The following is a 25,718-nucleotide window of genomic DNA, read 5'->3' on the forward strand; positions in this document are numbered from 1 at the left end:
CCAGTTGCACCAGGGAGGTTCAGGTTGGATATAAGGAAACGTTTATTAGCAGAAAGAGTGGTGATGCAGAGGCACAGGCTACCCAGGGAGGTGGTGGAGTCAACATCCCCAGGGGTGTTTGAGAACCCTGGAGATGTGTCACCGAGGGACAGGGTTAGTGAGCGTGATAGGCATGGGTTAGGGCTGGGCTTGAGGATCTTGGAGGTGTTTTCCAATGGCTTTGTGATTCAGAAGCAACATAAAGACTTGGGTATTTCTCTTCCAAGCGCTTCAAGCAGCAAGTTTGGGTTTGTGATCGGGATGAAACACAATCCACAGTCTGGGGGTGAACAGACAGACACTCCCAAAAGGAGAGGAGAAAGGTTGGAGGAGAAAATCAGAGCTCCAGGCACGCGTGCAGTAATACCCTCCCTGCACCAGCCGAGCCGCCAGCCCGTGCCGTGCGGGAGCTGCTCGGATCCAACGCACCGAACGTGGCTCCGCAGAGCCCCCGGGGCGCTGTCTGAGCGAGGCCGCAAGATGGCGCCGCGGGCGGCGGGAGGAGAGGGGGGACAGCCCCGGCCACGGCGCCCCGTGAGTCCGACCGCTCCTCACCGCCCTCCCCGGGGCCTCTCGCGGGGCCGCCCGCCGCTCGCTGCCCGCCCCCTCCGCACCGTACGGCCGGCGGCACACGAGTGGGGCTGCGCGCTGCGCTGCAGTCAGCGGATGGAGCGCGCTCTGCTTTGACTCATCGCCCACAGACAGGTAAGGCGGACCTGTTGTTTGCATTCCATCTCTACGCCGTGCTCTCCTGTGCCTAGGTGCACTCCCCTCCTCATCCCTCTCTCAGAGGTTTTAGACGCCTGCCAGAGCCTTCTTTGGAATGCGGTGACTGCCACTGCAGCATTTCCTATGGCAGACTGCTGGGTGTGAGGACTGTCTTCCCATAATCTTCATTTCTGCTCTATGTGTCGTAACAGTTTTATCTCCCTTCGATCTGCCTGCATGCTGAGCTTGGATCTTCGGTTGTGCCATAGGTCGCTCCTCAGAGATAACCGATGTGTTACCTTGATACGTGTGTTGTTTGAATTCTCTGTAGCACGGATCCATCAGTGGTGAACTTCATGACGAGCTGAAGTGCCGGCTGCCAGGAGACATCAGGAAATCAGAGCAGAAGGTGAGTGGTACACCGTGTCACAGTGAGCACCCGGAGTCGAGAGGAGCAGAGACTGCTTTGAGGAGAACTACATGTGAAATGTAAGTAATATTGTCTAATACTTCTGTTGTGACCTGTCAAAAGCAGCAAAGCAGCAAACCAGGGCAGAACTGTGTTGGAAGTCTTAACAGGCTTCACTGGGAGTCTGAGCAGGTGTTTGGGAACAGCAGCTCCGTGTGGTGCTAAGGCAATGCAGCCCTAAGCTCAATTCTTCTTTCCAAGTGGAGATCTTTTTAGGCTTGAACTGCATCAAAGCTGTAAACTGGCACTGTTGTGGTCCACAGATGGGATTTGTAGGCAGACATTGCTCTAAGACTCCTCTGGCATATTGTAGGTTAGTTGAATGCTGGACACCCAAATGCAATCTGCTAGGTGTTTTTTGTTTTGTTTTGTTTTTCTATTTCTTTTTTCTTTTTTTCCTCCAAATTATGAACATTAAATACAGTTTGCTCATCTTAAAGCAAATGATATGCCAAAGGGAAGAAGATACATCACTTTGGAAATCCGTGGAGAGCCCATGGGTGCAGCAAATGTTTGGAGAGAAGTGTCCCCACAGTAATCCAAACTCATTTTCCTGTCAGAAGATCTGACATTTGGAACAGCACATGAACCAAATGGGTTATGTGATTTTTCTGTAGGGATCTCCTTTTGGACATAGCTGGAGACAGTCAGATCCTTGCTCTGATCAGCATGGCAGTTCACGTTTATGTTATTTATGCGCATGCTTACAAACAAACATATCCTTTATGTCGGGTAGATGTGCATCCAGTGGTTGAGTCTGTGTAATCAGTGACCTCAGTGGAGAAAAGAAGCCGTAGTTTTTTCACGTACTAAATTTCATTCTTCAGCAATAGAACACAAACTTCTCTTCCCATTTTTTAATTCTTGTTTTGTCTGTATTGGGCTGAGAGGAGCTTGCACATTTTTTCAGCCAACAAAAAGAATTTGCTGCCTTTTGCTTTCTATCCACCAGCCTACCACCCTTTCTTTTCCCTGTATCCCTCACTCTCAGGACTGAAAATAGTGAAGTGAATCAACTACTATAGTCAGTTAAAATTTTGCTGCTAGTTAAATAGTTAGTATTCGTTTCCTACTATTCAACAAAAATATTTTTCTTCTGGCCAGGCAACCAAGTTACACTGCAAATGTATTTTTGCACCTAGATCACTGGACAAAATGGGGAATGCATCAATGAAACCCAAACATCTGAGGCAGCCGGACAGACACATAGCAAACCTAGCTCTTGGTTGTGCTAGCAACTATAAGTTTCTAACAGACCCTGGTTTGGGCATCCATGTGACTGGGCAAGTTGATGTGCTTTGCAGCAGAGTGCTTGAACTGGAAAAGGAGCTGAAAAGAAAAGATGAAGAGTTGCAAGAGGGTCAAAGCCTTGTTGCTGAGCTTCAGGATCAGCTGTCTGTGCAGACTAAAGTCATAGCAGAACTCACCAAGGAACTTCAGAGCAAGTGCATACAGCTGAACAAGCTGCAGGATGTTATTAACACTCAAGGAGAACACTCTCTCCAGCCTTCTCCATATAGAGTGACTCCAAAGCATCAAGTCTCTGCTGACAGAAGGAAAGGAGCTAAGGAGGGTGTATCTGCAGAGCCAACAACACAGCTCTACGATTCCGGCAAACAAGCTAGATTTTCCTTTGAAAAATCAAGAGTCCGAAAGGATTCCAGGTGAGCTCACAGCAGAATGGCTGTATGCTTGTGATGCAAGGATGTAATTTCTGTCCCAATTCTATTGTCTCTTCATGAGAGATCACAATCAGATCAAATCGCCCATCTTTTTTCCTGTATAGGCTTTGTCACTATGGTAGTTAGGTGCTAGCTAGATTTGTTTAACTTTTAACAAAGAATCATTTGTGTCTCAGACTTCAGATTGAGTTGTAGGTGGCCTCTGGATTTTAGCTTTTAGTCTCTTCATTACTATCAACTGAGCAGAAGCTAGGTCTCAGGCCCAGGTTTGCCCACAGCTTACATTTTAAGCTCTGCTTTGGAGCACTGATGGGCAGAAGACTGGATGCCATCACATAGGTTCAGAACCTTGTTCTTGTGTTATGGATGTCCTGAGAAAGAGCAGATGGCCTCAGCTAGAGTGCAGCATGGGCACGATTCCTAGCTGTATACTAGCTTTGTCATCCAGGCTGGATGTGGCTCTGGGCAGCCTGGTTTAGTGGTTGGTGACCCTGCCCATGGTAGAAGGGTTGAAATTAGATGATCACTGTGGTCCTTTTCAACCCAGGCCATTCTATGACTCTATGATTCTGTGATCACAGTGCCAACTCCCTGTTGCAAAATATGACAAGATATTTTGTAGAGCATGATTATCCTGTTAGTATCTTCCTCCTGCCTTCCAGCTTCTGACAGTCATGGTTTAGGAATGTATTTGTACTTTTACCTCTCTGAATCCAATTACACTTCCAACCCCTGTAAAAGCCAAAAGAACAGCAGTTGCAGCTCAACCTGGAGACAGTTCTCAGTCTGGTATCCTTAAACATACCTTACAGTTTTACCCCTTGGTTTAGGCAAATCCCAGGTATGTGACTGAACATGGCGATAGCCAGAATCTGTGAACTTCGGCCAGCAGCTCAAGTGTCTCAGTTTTGTGCATCCTCATGATTTTGGGGCATTCATGGCACATGTACTGCTGTAGACACAAAAGCCATCTGACTCAGTCGTCATCCACTGTGTCCACCACTACATTCATTTCCCCTCCCAGTAATATTTTATAATCTGATTCAAAAATAATCATTGTTACTGCTAAGGCTCACAAAGATTTGTTACAATTTAAAATATACAATTCCTGCATTTATTCTGAGCTTTACTGTCCTGGAAACAACTGTTTTAATATTCATTGCGACATTACTAAGAGACTACAGTTCTCTCTCCTCTCCACTATTTCCAGCTCTCCTGCTGTTCTCTTTACTTCCCTTCTACTCCCTTCTGTTCAGCAACTCCCAGTTTCCTTCATTTGCACTTCAGTTTTTATTGGAATTCTCATCTTCCGCAATGGCCACTAAACTTTCATTTGCCTGCTAACTATTGCCCTGAGTATAATTTTAGAGTGAAGACAAATTCATTATTTGTTTCATTATCAAGTGCTAGTAAGTGTTTCAATTTTGCCACTGTAATTAGCATTAGAGAGTTTGCCATTAGAAAGCTGGTCATGTGTTCTTTACAAAAGTTGCTTTTTAGTTTGTAGTACTAAATTAAAAAAAACAAACACAAAGTTAAAAAGTTACAAAAAAAAAAAACAGAATAATTTTGGATGTGCAACATAAAGATCACCTTTTAAAGCTAGCTAGCTATTGGACATTGACATAAGTCAGAGAAGACAGAATTAGAAGAAAAAATATTACTTCTTGGGTATCCTAAGTATTCAATAGATCATGCCAGAGATTAAATTACTTCTTCTTACATTATTAAGCTTAAATTCAACTTCATATTTTAGCAATTGTTCTTAAATTACCAGGAAATCTTCCATAATAATTTGTTTTCCTGCTCTAATTCTTGGTAGGACAAAAGGCAATATACCTGAGTTTTTCTTGAAAGTGCAGGAGCATGCTCCAGCAGTTAGGAAGGCAATTAAATAGCTGTATATGAACTTGTATTAATGGTGCTGCAGCAATAGTGTTGTTTTTTTTTGTTTTTTGTTTTTTTTTTTCTACATTTACATTGTACTAATGCTGTACAAACTCATTGCATAGTTCTCTGCTATTTATTGAACAGGGTTTTGAAGGGAATTCTCCATTGAGAGTATTTCAATACAGATGCTTTAATGAAAGCTCTAGAAGCTTCAGATGATAGACTATGAATGCATATTCTTGTATATATGCAGTCTCCTGAGCTAGCAGGATAAATCCATCCCAACTTCCAAAAATGAGTGTGTTCTTTAAGGGAGATGGAGTATTGAAAAGTTTTAGCAAAGGTCTGTAGAATTTACGCCTTGAGAGTGGTATTTGAAAGCTGATTACACTCCAGCTATCTTTCAGTCTGAAAATAATTCAACTTCTTACAATTTGTAGAGCATTGCTAATTTAAACGTCTGATGACCTGTGGTGTTTTTTCTCCACTTTTGTGTGTCCCTTCACAGTGTGCTACCATGATCAGTAGCATTTAAGCTGCTGATATAAACTTTTTCCTCATTACAGTCTCAGGATTTTGACCTAACTGCTACTAGTCTTTATTGGATGGAGAATAAAATTATTATTATTTGTCACTTAAAAAGTACTTTTACTTTCGGCCATTTCCAGCAAATGTCCAAAATCTCTCATTGCTAAGAGAAAGCCTGGTGGAGAGAAAGCATTTTTCCCTGAGGCATATGCTCTTAGCAAATCGCACAATTGGGGTGAGTGTGGGGAAGATGAAAAAAAAAAAAAAAAAAAAAAAAAAAAAGTCAACAATGATGTATTGTGCTGGATGTATATGAAATGAGCAAACAACTGAGTCAAGAGCCTGAGGCATGACTGTGATGCTTCTAGGTCCTCACTGTACTTCCTGAAAGCAGCACTGTCCTCTGTTTTGTATTTCTGGGAGCTCTAGTGCTTGTTCTTAAGTATCATTTCATGAGCCATTACTGCATTTTATTGTGGTGTAATGTGCATGATGCAGGCCAGGGTAAATGAAATAAGCAAAGCCATTTTTAGTTGGAAACAAATTTAGAGGCTCTATTCCAATAACCCTATTGTCTTCAGAAAAAGCCATGTTGCGATCTCTGTTTCTAAGCAATCTTTACCATAACTACTTGATTTTATTTTCTTTCTTCTTGCCATTACCGTTACAGATTTACAGACATTATGTGGCGAGTAATGTGGTAAATGTACTTTCTTTTCATTCCCCATTTCCATGACAGTTCATCGCTGATTTCCCTCAGGAGACTTTGTACTTTCCCTGGTTTTGATGACTGATTTGCATTGTTTATACAAATACAAACAAGAGGGATTTGCTTGTAGAAAGCCATGAGGGTGCTGGTTTTGATGGGCAGCTTGTCTACACATGCTGAATAGGAACAAGGGGACTTGAAGACATAATGTCACTTTCAGTAGCAGTAAAAGAGAACTGCTCATTTGGTCCATAAAGGCTTTCAGTGCAGCATTTGCTTAATTGCCTTTGTTTCTGGCGTGGATTCAAGACACTATGCAGTATTTAGAGGAAGCCCTTGACCCAGAGCAATCAGAATGCATGGATTGCCCAGTGTGTACACAGAGCCATCTCTGTCCCAGCTGGTTAGTCACTAGTAGTCAATTCAGGTAATGTTGATTTTCTGACATTCTCCTTAAAATCCAACCTTCAGTTCTTCCACCAGCAGAGCAAACACACTGTTCTTGTCCTTGCAATCATTTCTAAATCAACATTTCCTACTGCGGGAAATGATGCAGAGACACTGTGTCAGGAAATATGAGCCAAGAAACAACCAGGACACAGTCCCACAAGGTCCAAATAGGTAAAACAGCAGGATGGTGAAAACAACAACCATCAGCAACCTCAATCAAAAAGATATCGGTCAGGTCCAAGCTCCAGCCAGGATACATGACCACAGTGTGGTGCCCAAATCCCTACAAACTAAAAAAATCAAGAACAATGATGGCACTTCTTATGGGATTCATTTAAGTTACAAGGATTGTTACGTGCATCCGTGATACTGATCACGTCGTCAGTGTTAGAAATTAGAGGAAACATTTTGAGAAAAATGAATGCCTGATGAGTAATGTAACCCAACTGGGCTTGATCTATCAAACTTTGCTTTTCATTGAAAACAGTGAGAAGAAGCTCATCACAGATGCCCTGAACAAAAATCAGTTCTTGAAGAGACTGGAGCCTCAGCAGATCCGAGAGATGGTGGAATGTATGTACGAGAGGACTTTCCAGCAGGGGAGCTATGTCATCAGACAAGGAGAGCCTGGCAATCACATTTTTGTCCTCAAAGGTGAGTACTGCTTGCTCGTGCAATGTATAACTGCCAGAATCAGGGAAGCAATTTAGAAATCTTTGCAGGAGACAGCAACGCTGTTATTTGTACCCATACTGGCCCCACTGACATCAATGCATGTTTCATCTGTGACTTTTGTTTCTTCTTTAGTAGAACTAGAATTACAAGAATTAATAAGAATTAGAATTCATGCTGTACAGAGTACAGGAGCATACTTAAAGAAAAGAACTGAACTTAAAGAGTTCAGGTTCATGAAGACCTCCAGAGGTGGACAACTACTAATTCTAATTAGAAATGGAAGGTTTAGTGTGAAAAAAATGATGGTAGCTGTGCTTGGAAAGAAAAGATGGGGTGTGGAGAAGGAAAGAGGCAGGATTTGTGCAACCAGAATTTCTTCTGACACAGTAGAACTTTCCTTAGGGACCAATAGGTATGTTGAAAAGAAGAGGTCCAAGCTTTCAGGATGGGTTTTTTGGGGGCCATAATCTGTGAAGAAGTTCAGACTACTTTTTACTTCTGATAGATTGATGGTAAGGCTCAAGATTTCTTTATCTAAGGACAAAGTAACTTGCTTCTCATTTTTCTGCCCTCTCCCTTACAGTTTGTGCATACAAATGTGTTTGCAAGAACAAACAAGCCTCATGAGGAATTTCTTCTTTCATCACTGTTCTAATTTGCATTTGTCTAAAACACATGAGGCTATCTCAACCACTGCAGACTGTTTTGTTGTAACAGAAATTTATCTCATTGGGGTTCAGAATGATTCTTCTCCGTAGCCTATTCATGGTGCTGGAAAGTTTCTCAACTCTCTTTCCCTTCCACATCCAAATCGTATATTAGCGACACATCTAAAAGAGAAAGAAATCACTCCAATGGTTTGTACCCGTGTTTCAAGGCAGCGTCCCTATCCTTGCTTGACTTGAGAATGATGAAGCCAGAAATGCATTAATTTTTTTTCGTTTCACTATGAGCAATAGAGCTCAGATTTAATTCATGCTAACCTGATGATTTTTGACAGAGGGCAGACTGGAAGTCTTCCAGCAGAATAAACTGCTCTCCTCCATACCTGTGTGGACGGCATTTGGTGAACTGGCCATTTTATACAACTGCACGCGGACGGCTTCCGTGAAAGGTACGTAACATTTCTTATAGAAACATTGCTCAAAAAGAAGTCAGTAGGTACAATTGTGAGATTCTTGCTGTATCTTGATTGTCTTTGAAGTTATCGTTTAATAGATGTCTGCATCTGCTAAGTACCTACGGTAAGTTCATGTTTCCTTCTTTGAGTTTGTTCTTTCTGGGCAGTTGAACAATCCGCTGTAACTAATGTTTTTATCTCTAGTATGACCTTTGATAAATGGTCATGCATCTCCAAAATATGCTTTTTAACCAAATCTGTACCAGATTAACAACTAAGAAAGGGTTATGTTTCAACGTAGGATGATTTAGTAGCAGAGGTGATCATTAACTCTTAACATATTTCAAACACTGATTTTTAAGTGATCTCAGAACCATATGCTGTTCTCTTTTTAATAAAGCAGAAAAAGCCTAATTTGAGAAGAAATAAAACTTAAAGGAATTAGTTGCTTTTGTATTTCTTTTAGTTTCATATCACTCAGTAAGTTACTGAGTCTCACCAAGGTCAATTGTGTATGGCATTCAGGAGAAGATTGAGTTTGATAACAGTGAGGTAGTGGGAGAGATGATATTTCTCAGGGAGACCTGCTGCTTCTCCAAGACAAATATTGACTCTTGCTTTGTGTTTGCTGCCTGATCACCATAGAGTTCAGTGTTGCTGTGATATAAGTATCTATCTTCTTGTATCAGACTGGATAGTAACCCATTCAGTATCCCTGGATTCCTTTTCTAGACTGCCATCTTAATTCTGTGACAGAGCAGTAAGTGAACAAATGTGGTTTTAATTCCCCATCCCCATTATTCCATTCTCCACTATTCTGCAAAAATAACTCATGTTGCAGCATATTTCTTTTCTTGTCTAAATCTGCAGGAACCTTGAACCATCAGTAAGCATGAAGAGTTGGTGTGTGCTTAAAAAAGGAACAAAGGCACTAAAACAAGAAGTTGTTTGCTTTAAAAACTTCTGCTCTTTCTTCCTGTACCTAGTATAAGCACTTAATCGTTACTGGCTCTGTAGATGGAGTAACCTCTTGTAATCTGTTTCTTTGTGGCTGCCTGATGAATAAAACAGTGTCCATAATGTGATTTTTTTTCATCCTAGCATTTGAATGTTTTCTATTTTTCGTATTTGCCTTCTGTATAGCATTAGCATTGTAAAGTAATGGTTTAGCATAGTAAGATGTCGTGCTATTTGAGACCTTTGTTAACATTAATTGGTTTTGAGGTAGGATGAGAATTGTCCAATAGTTGAACAGAAATGGTATATGAATAGCTAAAATCTCTCCAGAAGCTCACTCCTCTCCACTAGCTTTCTCGTGTTTGTTGTACTGGAGGAAGAGCATCACGGTGCCACCACTGAGCTCAAGTAGTAAATCATATACGAAAACTCCTTTATAATTAATTCCTTTATACTACAGAAGGAAAACTGCTGCATATGATGCGGCATCATTTATTTTTATTTATTTTTTTTTAAAAGCAAATTAAATAGAAACACCATATTTTGCTCAAAAAAAAAAAAAAATTAAAAGTGCAATAGGGTCTATCATGTCAATGGTTGCACACAGAGGCCACTCAATAGTTTCCATCTTTGATGATGAATCTTGTGCTTGCTTTCATATTTTGATTACATTTCTAAAGGTAATCAGAAATCTGTAAGGTTTGTTTTTATTACCTTTTATTCCCATAGAGAAAAAAAAGCTTTTAGAGGAAGAAATACGTGAAGTTTATAGGATGACGTGAAATTCCATGTATTTCTTTACCTGTGTTATTCCTATCTTATTGTGTATCTCAAAATCAATTCTACGTTATCTCAATTAGAGATAGATCCAAACCATAGTATACAGTATTATCTACCTCCTATCAAATCATTAGGAATTGTTATGGATTTTTCTGGGTTTTTGTTTGTCTGTTTGTCTTTGTTTTGTTTTCTTAAAGCAATCACCAATGTTAAAACATGGGCACTGGACAGAGAAGTGTTTCAAAACATCATGAGAGTGACAGCACAGACAAGACAAGAACAGTACAGAAACTTTCTTAGAAGGTAAACATCATGCATTTGAGTTTCTGAGCACTGGTTTGGGCTCTATGGTAAGATGCACAGTAACATTGTGCTTAATAACATTAAGAGCAGCTTAATGCCTTTGCATTAGGCACTCAATAACCTGAATACTCATCTCTTTCAATATCCTTTAGGATTCACGGAATCATTTTGTTCATTTTAATTGTCTTTATCCTGTATTGCATTAGGAAGTAGCAAGACCTGCTTGACAAAATGAATATTTTTAAGTAATTGAACAAATGTATAGGAAGGCTACATTGGCTTGAAGTCAAAACAATGTATTAAATAAAGAAAGTTAATGAAGTCCTCTGACTAGAAGTTAATTTGCTGCTGGTGCAGATTAACTAATATATTCTTCATCCCTTGGAGACTTGAATACGAGAGCTATGCGGCTCTCTTTATGAGAATACATATAGTACTGGGAAAACTGTAGAGGAGTGGAGTATTTTCCTTCCTGTAGGGTACTTAGAGATAAATGGTGCTGTTTTTCTGCAGAAAGGCATGCTTCGAGTTTCCGAAGCTGATTTCATCTTTTCCTTTCCTTCAACTTTTTCCTCTAAGCGTGGCCATTCTGATATTGATTCAAACAGAGTTCTCAGGCTTGACCATACACAGAATGTATTTTTGTGTATTTTTTTCTTGTCTCCATCTTTGATTTCTGTAAGTATTCCTATATTGAAGCCAGTAGTTGGAGAGCTACTTGCCATCCTAACTTTCACAAGCCAGAGTTCTCAGAACAAGAGGTTTTTTCACTCATAGCAGCTGGTTCACTAAGTCATCATTGAGGCTGAATTTTCTTTTAGTGGCTGTAAATGTAATACTGTATTTTTTTACCTTTGTCTGATTTTGTGGTCTCTGTAATGCATTTGGAAATACATAATTGGATTGTTATAATTTCTTGGTTTTAAATGAATGGGTTCTGAATGACAGAATTTTGAATTTAGAGCTTTTTCCCCAATCAAAATACAAAGTTGATTTACAAACTGATGAATGTTTGCCGCATTTCTCTAATCGTGTAGGTTTTGCTTATCTAAAAAGTGAGATAAGAGTTCTTCAAGCTTCTGGATAGTGCATATTGTACATTGTGTATTTGGTTAAAAAAAAAAAAAAAGAACCAGTGTAGGTAGTTATAAATCGTGTTTGTGGTAATTATTTGGATTAGAATAAATCATAGTGTTTATCATAATATATACTTTTTTTTTTGCTTTGCTTTTTTTTTTTTTTTTTTTCGGTAGTGTGTCCCTCTTAAAAAACTTACCAGAAGATAAATTGACCAAAATCATGGACTGCCTGGAGGTGGTAAGATACTGTTAGATTTATCCAAACAATGTTTAGTAAGCTTTAAAAATAACGAACGATGAAAAAGTAGAAATAAATGCATAAATAAATAGGAAAGCTTTTCTCTTTTTTAACATGGGAATGTTTTTGAATTGGTCGGAGTGGGATTCTAGGTTGGCAAGAAATAACAGCAGTGCTAATACATTTGATGTAGCTGCATTTAGATTTGTTACAGATTGGCCACCATGCCAATTTTACGTAGCAGAATGTGTGCATATTATTATGGGATGTGACTAGTGTTGTACGTAGGAAAGTAGACATCAGTAGCACATTCAGATATATTAAGAACTCTGCAAATAATCAGATTTTTCAAAGAGACTAATGACATATCAAGCAATGTGATCTCTTCTTTTCTTCCCAACAGGAGTACTATGACAAAGGAGATTATGTTATTCGGGAAGGAGAAGAAGGAAATACCTTCTTTATAATAGCAAAAGGAAAGGTAAGATATAATGAAACAAACTAATTATGTATACAAACACTTTTATTGGTAAAGGCTAACAGAGGAGACTAGAGAATCAAAGCTGGAGAATTTCATCAATAAACTGCCAGGAGATCATGTTAGTTTTCCAAAGCATGTCTGCAACTGCAGATGTTTGCTGGTATGGCTGAGGTGAGTTTAGTTGGGTTGGGTTTTTTATGACTGTAGTCACATCAGCAGTATGAGTTGTCTCCAATTTTGATAGTACATTACCAAAAAGCCTTTGAGGAACTGCTTATCAGTGTGATAGTGTTGCTTGCAACGAACCTTTCCTGAAGATCTGAAGGAGACTGTTTTGCAATCCAGACAACTGTAGGAGCTGTGTATTACATACTCATTAAATTTATGCCTTGATTTTTGCGAATCACAAAACTAAATTGAATCAATGAAATGCTTTTTGAGAAAGAATAAATTTTCTGCCTTTATTTTTTAAAACAGGGTGGATGTTAAAAAATGTGAAGTGTTATAAATGTTAAAATTCTTTCATAAATTCTCTGGTCTCATTTACTTGTAAAGGTAGAAAATGTTAGTTGCTGTTCTACAGGCTGCTTATCTGAGAACACAAGCTCATATGATATCTACCCACTTTGAGAAACTGAAGCATTTTTCAGGTGGTTTTTTTTTTTTTTTTTTTTCTTTTCAGGGGATTTCTTTTATTCCGTTTTAAAAGATGTGAGGAGAAAATGTTGGAGAATGGGAAATACATTAATTTTTGCCATTTCCTAGTAAAATCTGAGAGGGACTGCAGGATGTTTGGTGGATGGGTTTAAGTTTTGAGAGGGAGTAGAAATTATATTTATTTGTAACTTACTGCAGAATCTTTGAGTTTTAGGTGTTTATGAAATAAATAAGCCATGGGATGCTTTGACTTCTATCTTCCTAAATTTTTGTTCCTATGTTTTCCAGGTAAAGGTTACCCAGAGTACTGCAGATCACTCACAGCCTCAGCTGATTAAAAATCTGCATAAAGGAGATTACTTTGGAGAAAAGGCCCTCATTAGGTTAGTTCGCACTGGTTCCTGATGTACCATATTGTTAGTGATCTGTCACCGTGTGCCAGATTATACTTATCATGGTTGTTTTGAATATAATCCTTGTTTTAATTACAGTGTCAGCCAAGGAAGGCAATGGCTGAATTTGTCTTATTGTTTTGATCTTTGCAGAAACAACTTAGACGCTTACTCTGCCTCTGACCTTTGGTTTTCCCTATAAAAACCAAGTGCTGGTCTTCTCCGTATTTATGCTTATATTCCAGTAAAAGCAGTAATGAGAATTTGTTGCTAAATTCTCATGATGACTACTAGCATGTTTAAGCTCAATGATTACTGGAAAGAGACACTCTGTTTGTGCAAGTGCCCATGATAGTAAGAAAATGAGAAAAGGAGTATAGAGAGTACATGATCTATAAGCCACGTACTTTTTTCCAGGAACATGTTTTCAGACTTTGATGTGTTCTCAGAAGGCCTTCATTTATTGTATCTGAACTTTACTGATACTGCTGTTTTTCACGATGTTACAACCAATCTTTGGTAGAGTAGTTGAGTTCTTGCTTCTGGGGGTCTTTTCCTGGTAGAAACTGTGTGTTGGATTTGTCTAAGGAAGTTCCTCTGATTACTAATTTGATTTTAAGCCTGTGATAGTGCTTGCAATAAATAAATTTTTAAAAACCTAAGCATTAGAGAACTACTTTGTGCTCAGTACCTCAAGCGCTCCCTCAGTTTAATTTCTTTTCTCTGCACTTTGTTGGCCTTCTGGGAGGTTGTAACACTCATATCTAACAGGTTACATTAAGACCTTGTAAGGTCTTCCATTTTAGCAACAAATTGGATGGGTAAATTTACATAGGATGTAAAATACTTTACAGTAGGCTTTTCTATCAGGTGACAAATACGAAAAATGTACAATAAACTCCCAAATATATATTGACATAAAACAACCACTGAAAAGTTGAGCAAAGAAAAGAAAACTGCACTTTTTTTTTTGGTGTTCTAGATTGTAGTGTTGTTTCTTGTATGGGCAGTCTGTGTTTGATTTGGCAACAAACACTGCCGCAAGTAATTTTAAGCTGCCTAAATGTAAAAGTAATTATCTCTTACCAAGACCTATACTGATAGGGAATTGCAGTATTTTCACAGAGTCTACTAAACAGCAACGACTGAAAAGATGATTAAGGTACTTACAAAACACTCAAATCATACATAGATTAGTTTCTGGGCACCTTTAAGGTCTTTTCTATGAATATTTATTTGGATGATTGAATTGAGAATGGTGTGAGGAATATTTTATCTCTGAGAATCACCTCTGAAATGAGTAGCAAATCTGTTGCAATGCTATTTACATATCTTCCTAATTTTGAGAAGGTTGCTAAAGGGAATCAAGATCCGAATCCCACTGAAATGAGAATATATTCTTTGCTAGATGGTCATAATGACTAGTAACGTGCTAGAACAATTCATTCCGTTCAGCAATATTAACCCAAATACAGACTGTGGAGGCCTTCCAGGAGTTTCACCTAGAGCAGTTATCCTCCAAGAGTAAGAACAGTGTAGAATACTTTAAGGATTTTGACATTCTTCTGAATTCTTCTAATTTCTGTCAATTCTTAGTGATGACGTCAGATCAGCAAACGTTATTGCGGATGAATATGACGTGGAGTGCCTTGTAATAGATAGAGAGTAAGTATGATGCTGTGTCTTAAGGAAAGACCTACATTCTTTTTCAGTTGATCAACAACAAGAGGTGATTACAGTATAGGCACAATCACAGTGTTTTCTTGAGTGAATACTGGGTGGGTAAGTTCCTTTTGGTGCACTGATTTGTAGTTGTGCTTTAGTCAGGCACCTAATGAAAAGAGGCTCGATGGAAGGCACAGGAGAACAGAAGTTTAAGAGCAGTTTATTCCTTTCTTTCTCTCCTTGTGCTGATGATGTTTCACATTGTTAATTACTGTTCCTTGGCTCAGAAAACAACAAAAAGCCCATGCATGTCCTTGTTTAGGGGATATTCATTTGTCAAGGGGGCCATGCAGCCAAATTGCTGATTTTGTCCAGCAGAGGCCAGCTGCATGCTTCCTGAAGTGGAAAAAAAAAAAAAAAAAAAAAAAAAAAAGGAACGGTTAGAGGATGTAAGGAAGAGAATTAGCAGAAATAGCCCAACTTTCTCGGTGTTCATTCTCTGAATTATTTCAGTGTAACAGGAAACAAGGAGACCGGGCACTCTGTTCCCCTACGCTCTGACAAACCAGGTTTGATATTTCAGCAGGTTAGCACCTAGTCAAAGCTCTGAAAATGCATACCAGCTAAGCAACAGTAGGTAAAAGCTTGATGCAGCAACATGGATTTTGGTTTCTCTCTCTTCTCGTAATATGTATAGTAGTTTATGCTGTTTCCTTGATGATTTTAGGACATTTAATCAAACTGTTGGAACTTATGAGGAGTTACAAACCTATCTTGAAGGTTATGTGGCCAACCTGGCCCGAGCTGACGAAAAGCGACATGCCAAGTAAGTCAGATCCTTTGTTTGATATATTATTAACAGGTAATCACAAAAAGAGAGAGATGCATCAGTAAAATCACGGATGGTGGTTGATGGAGATCACTTGGAAATGATTGGAATTACTAGAATAGAACTGTCTGGATATGCTTATGGAGTCCAAGGACTTTTCTGAAAATTAGAATACAGAGAATCTCAGTACATTTACTTGCAACCAGGTGCTTACTCTGTCCAAGAAAACTGAACACAGAGAAGCAGTGAAATTGTGCTCGTGTGATGTACTTTTCTTTTGCATTCTCATGATGAGTTCCTTGACCACTAAAGCCACTAAAGGTCAGCTTCAGCTTCTGAAGGCTTTAATAGAACCGCATAATTGTGTTTCTATTGTGGTGGCTACGCAGCCCTGCAGAAACTTTTTCTCCAAAGTGAGTGACCAAAGTTTGTCAGCTGGCTCCTTCATTAGGGACCTCACCACGAATCAGCTCAGGTTAAAACTATCTTTGTTAGTACTTGATTAATTTCAGAAGGATTTCACTTTCAATTTACTTTTAAATGATGTCCAGAAAGAAAGTGATTCTGCACAGAATAAATGAAGATAACATTAGAGAGTAGGAAGGCTTTTTTTCCCCTTTTTTTCTTTTTTCCTCTGTTTTCCGTTTCCTCTTTATAGGATTATTAGAGTCCTGTGATATGTTTTGCTGGCAAGGAAATCACTAACCTATGGTAATTGTCTTAATGCAGAAGAAGATCCTTCTGTGGACAGTCAACCAAAGAGGTGTCTTTGGAGATGATACAACTGAAGGAGAAAGTAGCCCAGTTCCCTTCTTCCCCATTCCAGAATTTAGAAGTTGTCACAACTCTCGGTGTTGGTGGGTTCGGAAGGGTTGAGCTTGTAAGAGTTTGTTTTAAACATATTTACATAGTTCTCATTCTTAAATCAAATCTTTGTCATAGTTAAGTCATTAATTGCTTTATTCTGAGCCATGCTTCGCAAACCAGATTTCCACACTGGTTGACTGCTAGTTTGGGAATTCTACAAATTTTACAGTGTTTGGAAAACAAACAAAAATTAAATTTTCAGCCAGCTGACATTTTCCTGTTTTAACTTCCTTTTTTTTTCTTTTTTTTTTTTTTTTTACATTGTGGATAGTATTTCAGTGTAATGTGAAATCACTTGTAAACATTCTTCACAGACTCTGCGTTTTGTTAATTTGTGTTGTACTGGTGTTCAGTGATTTTAAACTGAAATTAGGGCTCATTGTGGTAAAGTACTTGTAGGATACATAATCTATTCAAACTGATGCTGTTTGGTGTATGTAAAATGGGTGAAGAGAATATTTCATTTTTCAAGTAGAGACTGGGATCCCCCAAAAATTTGATGATTGTCTTAAAATCGTAGGGGTAGCTGTGCAGAAAATCTGACATCTCCCCTTTGCTACTGTCATCAGTTTCAACACTGTACTGTGTTGAAAGAGACAGGTTTATGTATTGAGAACAGATGGGCAAACCTTTTTTTCTTTATCCCATGCGTACTCATTATTTTTATTCACAGGTTAAGGTAAAAAATGAGAACATGGCATTTGCTATGAAGTGTATAAAGAAGAAACATGTAGTGGACACCAAACAACAAGAGCATATATATTCTGAAAAGAAAATCCTTGAGCAGATATGTTCTCCTTTCATTGTAAAGTAAGTTGCCTATAAGATTTCCTTAAGTCTGACCCACTGGTCAGCATTAAGAATGAAGTTTTTGGCATAAATGGGTGCTGGAGAAAAGACATTGTGGATCTTGCATTTCATTTGGCACATTCTCAATAGCTGCTGTTTGCCTCCACAGACTGTATCGCACATTTAAGGATAGTAAGTACGTGTACATGCTGCTGGAGGCTTGCCTTGGTGGGGAGTTGTGGAGCTTGCTGAGAGACAGGTAAGCTTCATATACAAATAAGAGTAGCTTTATATACAAATAGAGAGGGTTGTGTGGAACATGGGGAAGGGAATGAGTGAAGTTTGTTCTGAGATAAGGCACTGCATTATCAGGTAACTAGCAGCAGAGCAGTTTTGGAAAAATCGTCAAGAAAATACGACCTGGAGTAATTCATTTATACAAGCATGCAAATGCAGATGCTGCAAGGAAGTTAGGAGAGATTGTCTCTCCTGGATTTTTCTTCATATACAGAGATATAAAATCCAATCTGTCAGCATGGGACAAGAAAATCAGGCAAGAAATATGATCATAACTTGGTTGAAGGTACTTCTGAATAAACAATAATACTATTGTCCTAACACAATGCATGATTTATATTGCACTTCGAAGTGCAGTCCTTCAGAGGAAACGGAAGTGATCTTGTTTTCTTTTGCTTAACAGAAAGCATTTAAGGCAAATTTGTTAGAGAGAGGTTGTGCTCTGTAATACCACATGGCATTTTTTCTTCGTTCTCAATTTTTTCTTTTAAACTGAGTTGTCATTTGGCTCTGTTATTATTCAGTGGCTACATTTCACTGTCAGTTGATATTGTTATGCATTTAAGCCTGTCTAGACTTTTTTATTTGCAGTGGGAGATGATATATCAATGAAAATATTCAAAACAGGCTAAGTGACATACAAGATCCAATGATTCAAAGACAGTCCCATGAAAAGATTCATTTTCAACCACAAGTGACATTCTGAATGCCAGTGCAGAAGAAGTTGTTAGCGTTCTGGGTGTTACATGTTATCTGGTTAATGAGTGAGGTATTTTTAGAAGTTAATTTTGTCTGCATGGATAATGATTTTCTTTCAGAGGCAGCTTTGATGAACCCACTACAAAGTTCTGTGTTGGATGTGTGACAGAGGCTTTGGACTATCTACATCACATAGGAATTGTCTACAGAGACTTGAAGCCAGAAAACTTAATTTTGGATGCTGAAGGATATATAAAATTGGTAAGATGCAGTGTTATCTTGTAGTACCTGTGTGCTGTTAATGTAAAGGCAGGATCCACATTTCCCAGGTGCAGCCTCAAGTAGTCACAGGCTCTACATTATTTCACTTGAGAGGGAACACAACAAACAGCTCCTGTCTGATTGGACTGACATTAAAAGTAGAAGTACAGTGCTCTTTAGAGAGCTTCAGACATCTGTTCAGAGGATTATAAGCAACCCACCCTTCTCCGTGGGTTGTAAATCTTGTGTCCTCAAGAAAAGCATGGGTTGTTCTACCCAGAAGGAAAATCATTTGGGAAACTACTCACGAGAATAAATGGAATTATCCTATAGCACTCAGTTATCCAATAGAATTACTTCTTTCTCCTTCACAACAATCCTGTAATTGTTTAGCTATAAACTGCTGACTGTGAGATCTCTGCAGGAGGTGTGGAAGCAATGAAGACCCTAAAGCTTCCCAGTAACCTCTTCATTATGCAGCATCTATTGGTTTTGATCAGGTTGATTTTGGATTTGCAAAAAAGATCGGATCAGGGCAGAAAACCTGGACGTTCTGTGGAACCCCTGAGTATGTTGCTCCAGAAGTCATTCTGAGTAAGGGCCATGACTTCAGTGTGGATTTTTGGTCCCTTGGGATTCTTGTGTATGAGCTCCTTACTGGCAGGTAAGTGCCCCCTACTCCAAGTTCTTACTCCATTTATTTTCTTTTTAAGAAGGTTGTTTTTAAAATAAACACCTTGTTATTCTTCTCAGAGTAAATAGGAATGACTTGCAAAACGATATGTCTTCTCGTCTCTTATACACACGTGATCATGCAGTATCCCTGATTCCTACAGGCAGTTTCTCAGTTTCACACCTTTCAGGCATTTCAAACAGGCTGAAACGCAGGTTGTCAAAGCAGGAAAATGGTGGTTGTTTTTCCATATTCTCAAATATTTGCTCTGAATCATTCCGTACAACAGTGTGCTTTCTTTTTCCAGCCCACCATTCTCTGGGGCTGATCAGATGACAACATATAATTTGATTCTAAAAGGCATTGAAAAACTGGATTTTCCTAGAACAATAACAAGGCGGCCTGAGGATTTGATCCGCAGACTCTGCAGGTAGGAGTGATGCTTTGTGACAGAGCCCGGGTATATACAGATTCAGCTATTTAAGACAAAGATCAGACTGCTAAGTTCCTTTCAACTTCATGTAGCTACTCCTCACAGCACTGTGTTGTGGTCGTGGCTTCCTGGAACATTTTACCGTACTCAGAAGAAAGGAGCCGGGAGCAATACTTCTTTATGTCTCTCGATGCAACTACATTTTGTATGCAAGCTTCCTCCCTGCAGAACTGTTCAGTGCAAGCAGTTAGGACATATAAATGCTCTAACCCAAAAATAAGAATGTTTTTTCAATCCTTATGCTTTTTTTTCCTTTTTTTTTTTAAGGCAGAACCCGACAGAAAGATTAGGCAATCTGAGGAATGGGATTAATGACATTAAGAAGCACAGGTAAGTGAAAGAGGCCGCCAAGAAGAAAAATTGCTTCTCAATTTGAAAATACATTTAATATTTTAAAGCTCAGTTCAGAACCTTTCAAGGCTTCAGGCACTTCCAGGGAGTTTGCAAAAGAGATATCTCTATGCATATTTGCTACTACAGCAGGCAACGCTACAAATAAAATATCAGCTAGAAACACCCGGTTACTGTTTTGTTTGTTTGTTTGTCACAGGTTAGTGACATCGAAGTTGGATTAGGTAAATTAATGAGAAGTCAATGCCAGTAGAATTCGTCTGCCCTTTTAGACCTCCTGACTCTTTGATCTAAAACCAAACAGTTTCTCTTTAAGAGCAGGAGTTAAGGGTGTTACCTTTACATCATCTTTCTTTTAATGAAGGAAGTCCACAGTGGATTAGATATTTCCTGCTTTTTCTTTTCATCTGAGTGATTTCTAAGCCCTGCAGTTTGTGCCTGAGAAAAGAAGTGCTTTGACTCTTCTATCAGTGTCCATTTTCTCATGTCCTTAAAAGGAGGCTGAATTCCACAGGGCACGCACATCTTTGCATGGCCGTACTTACAGCAGTCAAGTTTCCCCCTTCTCACAACCTTGTGGTCACACGGGCAGTTGTCATGTAAAATGGTTTAGAACCCTTGCTTGCATGTGTTTAAGTTTTTAACAATATCGTCTTTCTAACAGAAGCTAACAGGCTTCTTTATCTCGGTCTCTGTCTCTATCATCTCCCATTTCTTTTTGATCAGGTGGTTGAATGGTTTTAACTGGGATGGTCTGAAATTGAGGAAATTAGCATCACCTTTAAAAAGAGAGGTATTGGCTTTGGTGTTCAATTTCATAAGGCTTTGCTAACATAATTGTGAAGCGTTTCTCTGCAAAGAAACAACAGAGGGACAAGTGCAAAATTTCCTAGAGATGGACATGCATTATTATAGCTCTCCAGTTCACTGAAAATTGAAGGAAGAAAGGACACATCCAGGAGACACGTAACTTAAATTCAGTTAGATGAATGAAATGCTATTCTGCCTGTGTATTTTACATTAGATTTTTATTATTATTAGAATAAATGGTGATGATTTATTGTTGAATAGTGAGAAAATGTACTTTCTGAGATGGGCGCGTTATTAAGACGCCCTGTTCACATGACTGTGTACAATACAAACATGTATCTTATGCTATGACAGCACATCACTGAATAAGATTGCTGCTTTAAATGGCCCATTTATCTTTGGTGCGACATGAAAATAGGCTAAATGTAGACGCTCTGAAACTCATTTTGGGTTAAACTTAATAACTCTGGGATTCACTTTGAGAAGTAACATCATGAGCGTAGATGTGATCTTAAACAAATTTGAATCAAAGATGTGCCCCAGTGTGGCCCAGTCTTAATAACTTTAGAGAGCCTTGGGTGACATCTAGGATTTTTGTAGTATTTGGGGAGTGTTTTTGTAACAGGAGGCCAATGGTCTTATGCTGTTGTACAAGTTAATTGCTGTTTCTTTGGCTTTTAAAGAATACAGAATTTCATCCATTGAAAGAAAGGATCCGTATCATGTTGGCTTTTCATTCCTACACGGGTAGCAATACAAATTATGTCTAATGAATAGAGAGTATTTCAAAAATTAACTTCTGAAATAACTGTTTTGTTTTTAATACCACAGTTATCCGGACCAACTGATTACAGCTACTTTGACAGCTATCCACCTGAAGAGGGAATGCCTCCAGATGAACTTTCTGGCTGGGACAAGGATTTCTGATAGTTTTTTCTTCCAGGACATCTATAGAGACTCATGGGCATCAGTTCTAAACCTGTTCTTGTGTTTCTTGCTTAAAACCAAAGTACATGATGTTATTGAAAAATGTTATGTTCCCTGGGGAATAGAAGACGGTACAGCAACCAGAACTTGTCTGGATATTGCACCAAATTCTGTGTGCATCTCCTTATAACAAAAGCATGCAGATGCAACCTGAATATTTTTTGATATGCAATATCTCCATGAGCATTTTCTGACACTATGGATGGGATGCATGGTTTTGCCATTGGGAATTTCACTAGCACATATTTTGATATCAACAAGGCTACCACATGTCTTTATTTTGAACAGAGAGAATGAAGATTATGGGCCCATACCATTATGGGATTTGTCAATACCTGACACTACAGGCATTTATTTTTCATTTTATAATGAGTCTACTGTGTGTTTTGCTCTTTCCAGTAATGGGCAGTTCTGCATTGATCCAGAAGCATGTAGAAGACTTCTTCTACAAGACTGATTTGACTTGATGCTGCAGCTTAAAGGGTATCAGCGTGGAAACCGCCTCTCTATCAGTTTAGTTCTGCACCAGGTTGAGTTTGTGAAACAGGGTACAACAGGTCAAATGGAAATCCAGCAGGGAACTAGGTAAATGCATAATAGATTTTTCCTGGAGAAGCAGACTTTGGTATAACTGCTTCAAAGAACTATGTCTGCATCTTAAAATGTTGTGCTTTTATGTAGCGTAAAGCTAAAATAGATAGACAAAAAGTATTTATCTTGCAGGAAGAAATATGTAAGTACAGAATATTTTGTCCTTCAAATATATTTTCAATGATATTTTTCTTTCATAGGTATTTTGCTGTAATTATGAAATTTGCTGAAACATCGATGCTAAAACTCATACTCATTTTGATGTTCCACTTGCTATCACTGGATACGGATACATGTGGGTGGTAGGCATAAATGAAAAAAGGACAGCTGCTGACTTGGTATTTCCCAGTGAACTAGTATCCCAGATGAGTTTTACAATCTCCTTGCAGGTTTTTCAGGACATGATCAGGCAGAGACATGAGCAACTCAATTTGGACTCAGTGTTGACCCTTCTCTGAGTTGGAATGGAGACCTCCCATGATCCTGTGATCCCAGGAATTAATTTTAACAGTCAGCTACTTGCATCATTACAATATATCATGACACTTTTCCCCATATGAGTTTGTAGATGCTTAATTTTTGTCACTTAACATCTCTATTATTAGAACAGAAGAATTCTTTTGAAATGTTGATTGGATGATAAATGCAGTTGGGTGTCGAGTGCTCATGAATTAAACATAGAACTCTCTTGCGTCCTGCTATGAGGGCATGGCACCTTCCTGGGAATCATGCTGGTATTCTTGCATCAATGCGTCTGTAGCCTCTGATAGAAATTGGTTCAGTTCCCAACCTAAATTAAGATATTTAAACTGCCATGGCACACTGCATTTCATGTGCTGGATGGAAAACCTCCCAGGAAACTTGTGAAGTGTGCTAAGGGCTTCTTAACTGACAATGGCTGACGGTTATGACCTATCCAACTGCGCGAGGAAGGGTCTGCCATTTAGGCTGTCCATTTTCCCTATTTTTGATGAATGAAAGGATCAGACCTTCCACTTCTGAGGTCAGTGTCAAGCTACTGCTTGCCCTTAGATAGAGTGTAAGAAGCTGGGGCTGTATTTGATGTGGAACATGTGCTTTGGTTTTTGAGGGGGAATTGCTCTTCACTGAACCTCTGCCTGATGAGCTGTTGAATGTGCAGTAGTAGAACATTTATTTGGCTGTTTTAGGCAGAAATCTAAAAAAATGTTTTAATTAAAAATTGTAGGAAACAAGGAAATCCTTGAACTGATGTATTAAGTGTGTAGGCTAATTGATTTGTTCCATGTTAACAAATGTTTCTTATTGCTGAACAGTCAGATTGATTTTGTTTGACAGAAGATCAATTTAAATATTTTGTACAGCATTCAGCCCAAGTAAAGGCAGCAGCGTCCTTTCCACTGGAAAATAATCAGGTCAAAGAGGATAGATTGGAGGCTTTAAGCTAGGACTACAGGTGCTTTAGACCCTTTCAACAGCTCCACTTATTACCCCCAAAGAACAGATTTTCATTTCAGGATTTAGGCAAGACTAGATGTTGTGGATGTGTGTGTTTGTCTGTCTCTCATACTTATTTTTATTATAGTCAAAAGAATATTGAGTCAAATTTTATAAAAAGATTTTGAATGTATTTTTCCATTGCATCTATAGATAGTTTTCTTTGAGATACGTTAACAATAAATAAATATATCATTTTTTTAAGTGAAGAAATACAAGTGCACAGTTCATTGCAGTTAGCAATTAAGTAAGTCTGTGGAACAAGAGGATGTTTTGTTTATGAAGCAATCACGTTGCTTGATTAACTTGCAAGTGTGTGCAAATAAAGAAAAAAGCTTGCAGTGCAATGGATAGGACAGTGCCGTTTTTACAGTTTCATTCCACACAGCAGAATCACTGAAGTTAGAAATGACCTCTAAGATCATCTAATCCAAGTATCAACCCATCAACAACTGTGCCCTCTCAGAGAATCATTAAAGCTGGACAGGGCCTCCAAGATAATTAAGTCCAGGTGTCAGCATGTCTCTCAGTCTAAGCATTGCCTAGGGGATGCTGAGAAAATAAATGATGTATAAGAAGTCACAAGAAGTGATATTACAGGTGTTGTGTTCTGTTGTGTTTATGTAGGGGGGGGAAGCATGTGCATTTCTTTCCTGAGATGTGTGCAGATGACCAAGCTGAAATATTCCAGGACCGGAAGATGATGAAGTCCAGCCTACGCATTGCTTGAACTGACTCAAACTATCTTTAGCAGATGGATGTACTATAGGCTTATCACCTGTGGGGTTATACAGTTGCAAAACAAGAGGGCAAATAGACAACTTTCACAGAGCAGGAGACACAGGGAGATCTGAATGGATGTTACGATTATGATCAGATTAGGCTGTTTCTGCCAATTCTGATAAACTAGGGTTTAGGGCTGGTTGGTAGACGATTGTACAGAGTTCCTGAAATAAGGTGAACCCACAGAAGCCAGTGATAAGCTGTGGCTGACATAACATTGCCAGCACCTCACTGATGCACAGTAGTTGAGAAGTGGCAAATGTAATTTTAAAGCATATTTAAGGTACTTTGCAGAGCTATAGTCATTACCCTTACTGAGCTGTGGGCCAGCAACATCAAGAGCCACAATGTGTATTCTGATTAAACTCTTGGGCCAACAGCAGAAGGCACGGTGCTTAATAATCTAGTTGGCCACTGCGGAAGTAAGGTCCATACTCATGTACTTACTCATTCAACAACTTTGTTGGACACAAAGACTTAAGAGAACTTGCTGAAGAGAAAACCTCAAGAAAAAGGAAGCTTAAATCCACCCTGATGTATAATACCCTGACTTCTTTGTGATTCTCTGCAGACAAAATATTGGGCTGAGAAGACAGCTGCAATTCCTTCTTTTCAGTGTTTTTCACAGAAAGGGAAATCAGAAGAGCAACCTAGCATTGTGACAGATAGCTAAAAGCAATGGAGCTGCAAATAAATACACAATTTCTAAATTGCAAGAGCAACAACGAATATGAGGCCTGGAGAAGGTCTGAAATATACCAGTAGACTGAACAGACTGGGAGAATCCAGTACCAATGGATTCAGCAGTATTGGAAAAATAAACTTATTTTGGTGTTTAGCTGATAAAATTGGCTTCATCAGTTTAAAAGTGTATTTGAAAAAGGAATGTACCTCAATTACATGAGAAAACAATACTAAATCTGTGTTTCTTTATCAAGCCTTCTCCTTGACTCCCAGAGCAGATTGAAAATAGGTTATATAATAATCTTA

The 25,718-nt window shown here is 38.8% G+C and overlaps 1 protein-coding gene across 10 annotated transcripts; it reads left to right on the plus strand.

The window, feature by feature from the left end:
* Positions 1-358: 358 nt before the first annotated feature.
* PRKG2 (protein kinase cGMP-dependent 2) lies at positions 359-25,260 on the plus strand. Of its 10 annotated transcripts, none has more exons than XR_014882936.1 (21): positions 361-744; positions 1,079-1,236; positions 2,359-2,880; positions 6,963-7,129; positions 8,151-8,264; positions 10,205-10,310; positions 11,564-11,627; positions 12,031-12,108; positions 13,054-13,148; positions 14,754-14,822; positions 15,550-15,648; positions 16,381-16,531; positions 17,192-17,328; positions 17,477-17,566; positions 18,423-18,564; positions 19,065-19,228; positions 19,527-19,667; positions 19,998-20,060; positions 21,723-22,463; positions 22,670-22,771; positions 22,859-25,260. XR_014882936.1 is itself a non-coding variant. In XM_085222519.1 (20 exons), the coding sequence occupies exons 3-20, from the start codon at positions 2,372-2,374 to the stop codon at positions 21,816-21,818; spliced, it is 2,352 nt and encodes a 783-aa protein (XP_085078645.1). In that variant the 5' UTR covers positions 359-744; positions 1,079-1,236; positions 2,359-2,371; the 3' UTR covers positions 21,819-21,968. The 10 variants fall into 10 exon arrangements, 5 of the variants coding, with proteins under 5 accessions (XP_085078645.1, XP_085078643.1, XP_085078642.1 ...); XR_014882937.1 differs by having other exon boundaries at positions 22,670-22,764; XM_085222519.1 differs by lacking the exons at positions 22,670-22,771; positions 22,859-25,260 and adding an exon at positions 20,808-20,874 and having other exon boundaries at positions 359-744; positions 21,723-21,968.
* The last annotated feature ends 458 nt before the right edge of the window (positions 25,261-25,718 follow it).

This window comes from Meleagris gallopavo, chromosome 4 (assembly GCF_905368555.1).
Source record: "Meleagris gallopavo chromosome 4, MGAL_WU_HG_1.1, whole genome shotgun sequence".
Taxonomy (NCBI): domain Eukaryota; kingdom Metazoa; phylum Chordata; class Aves; order Galliformes; family Phasianidae; genus Meleagris; species Meleagris gallopavo.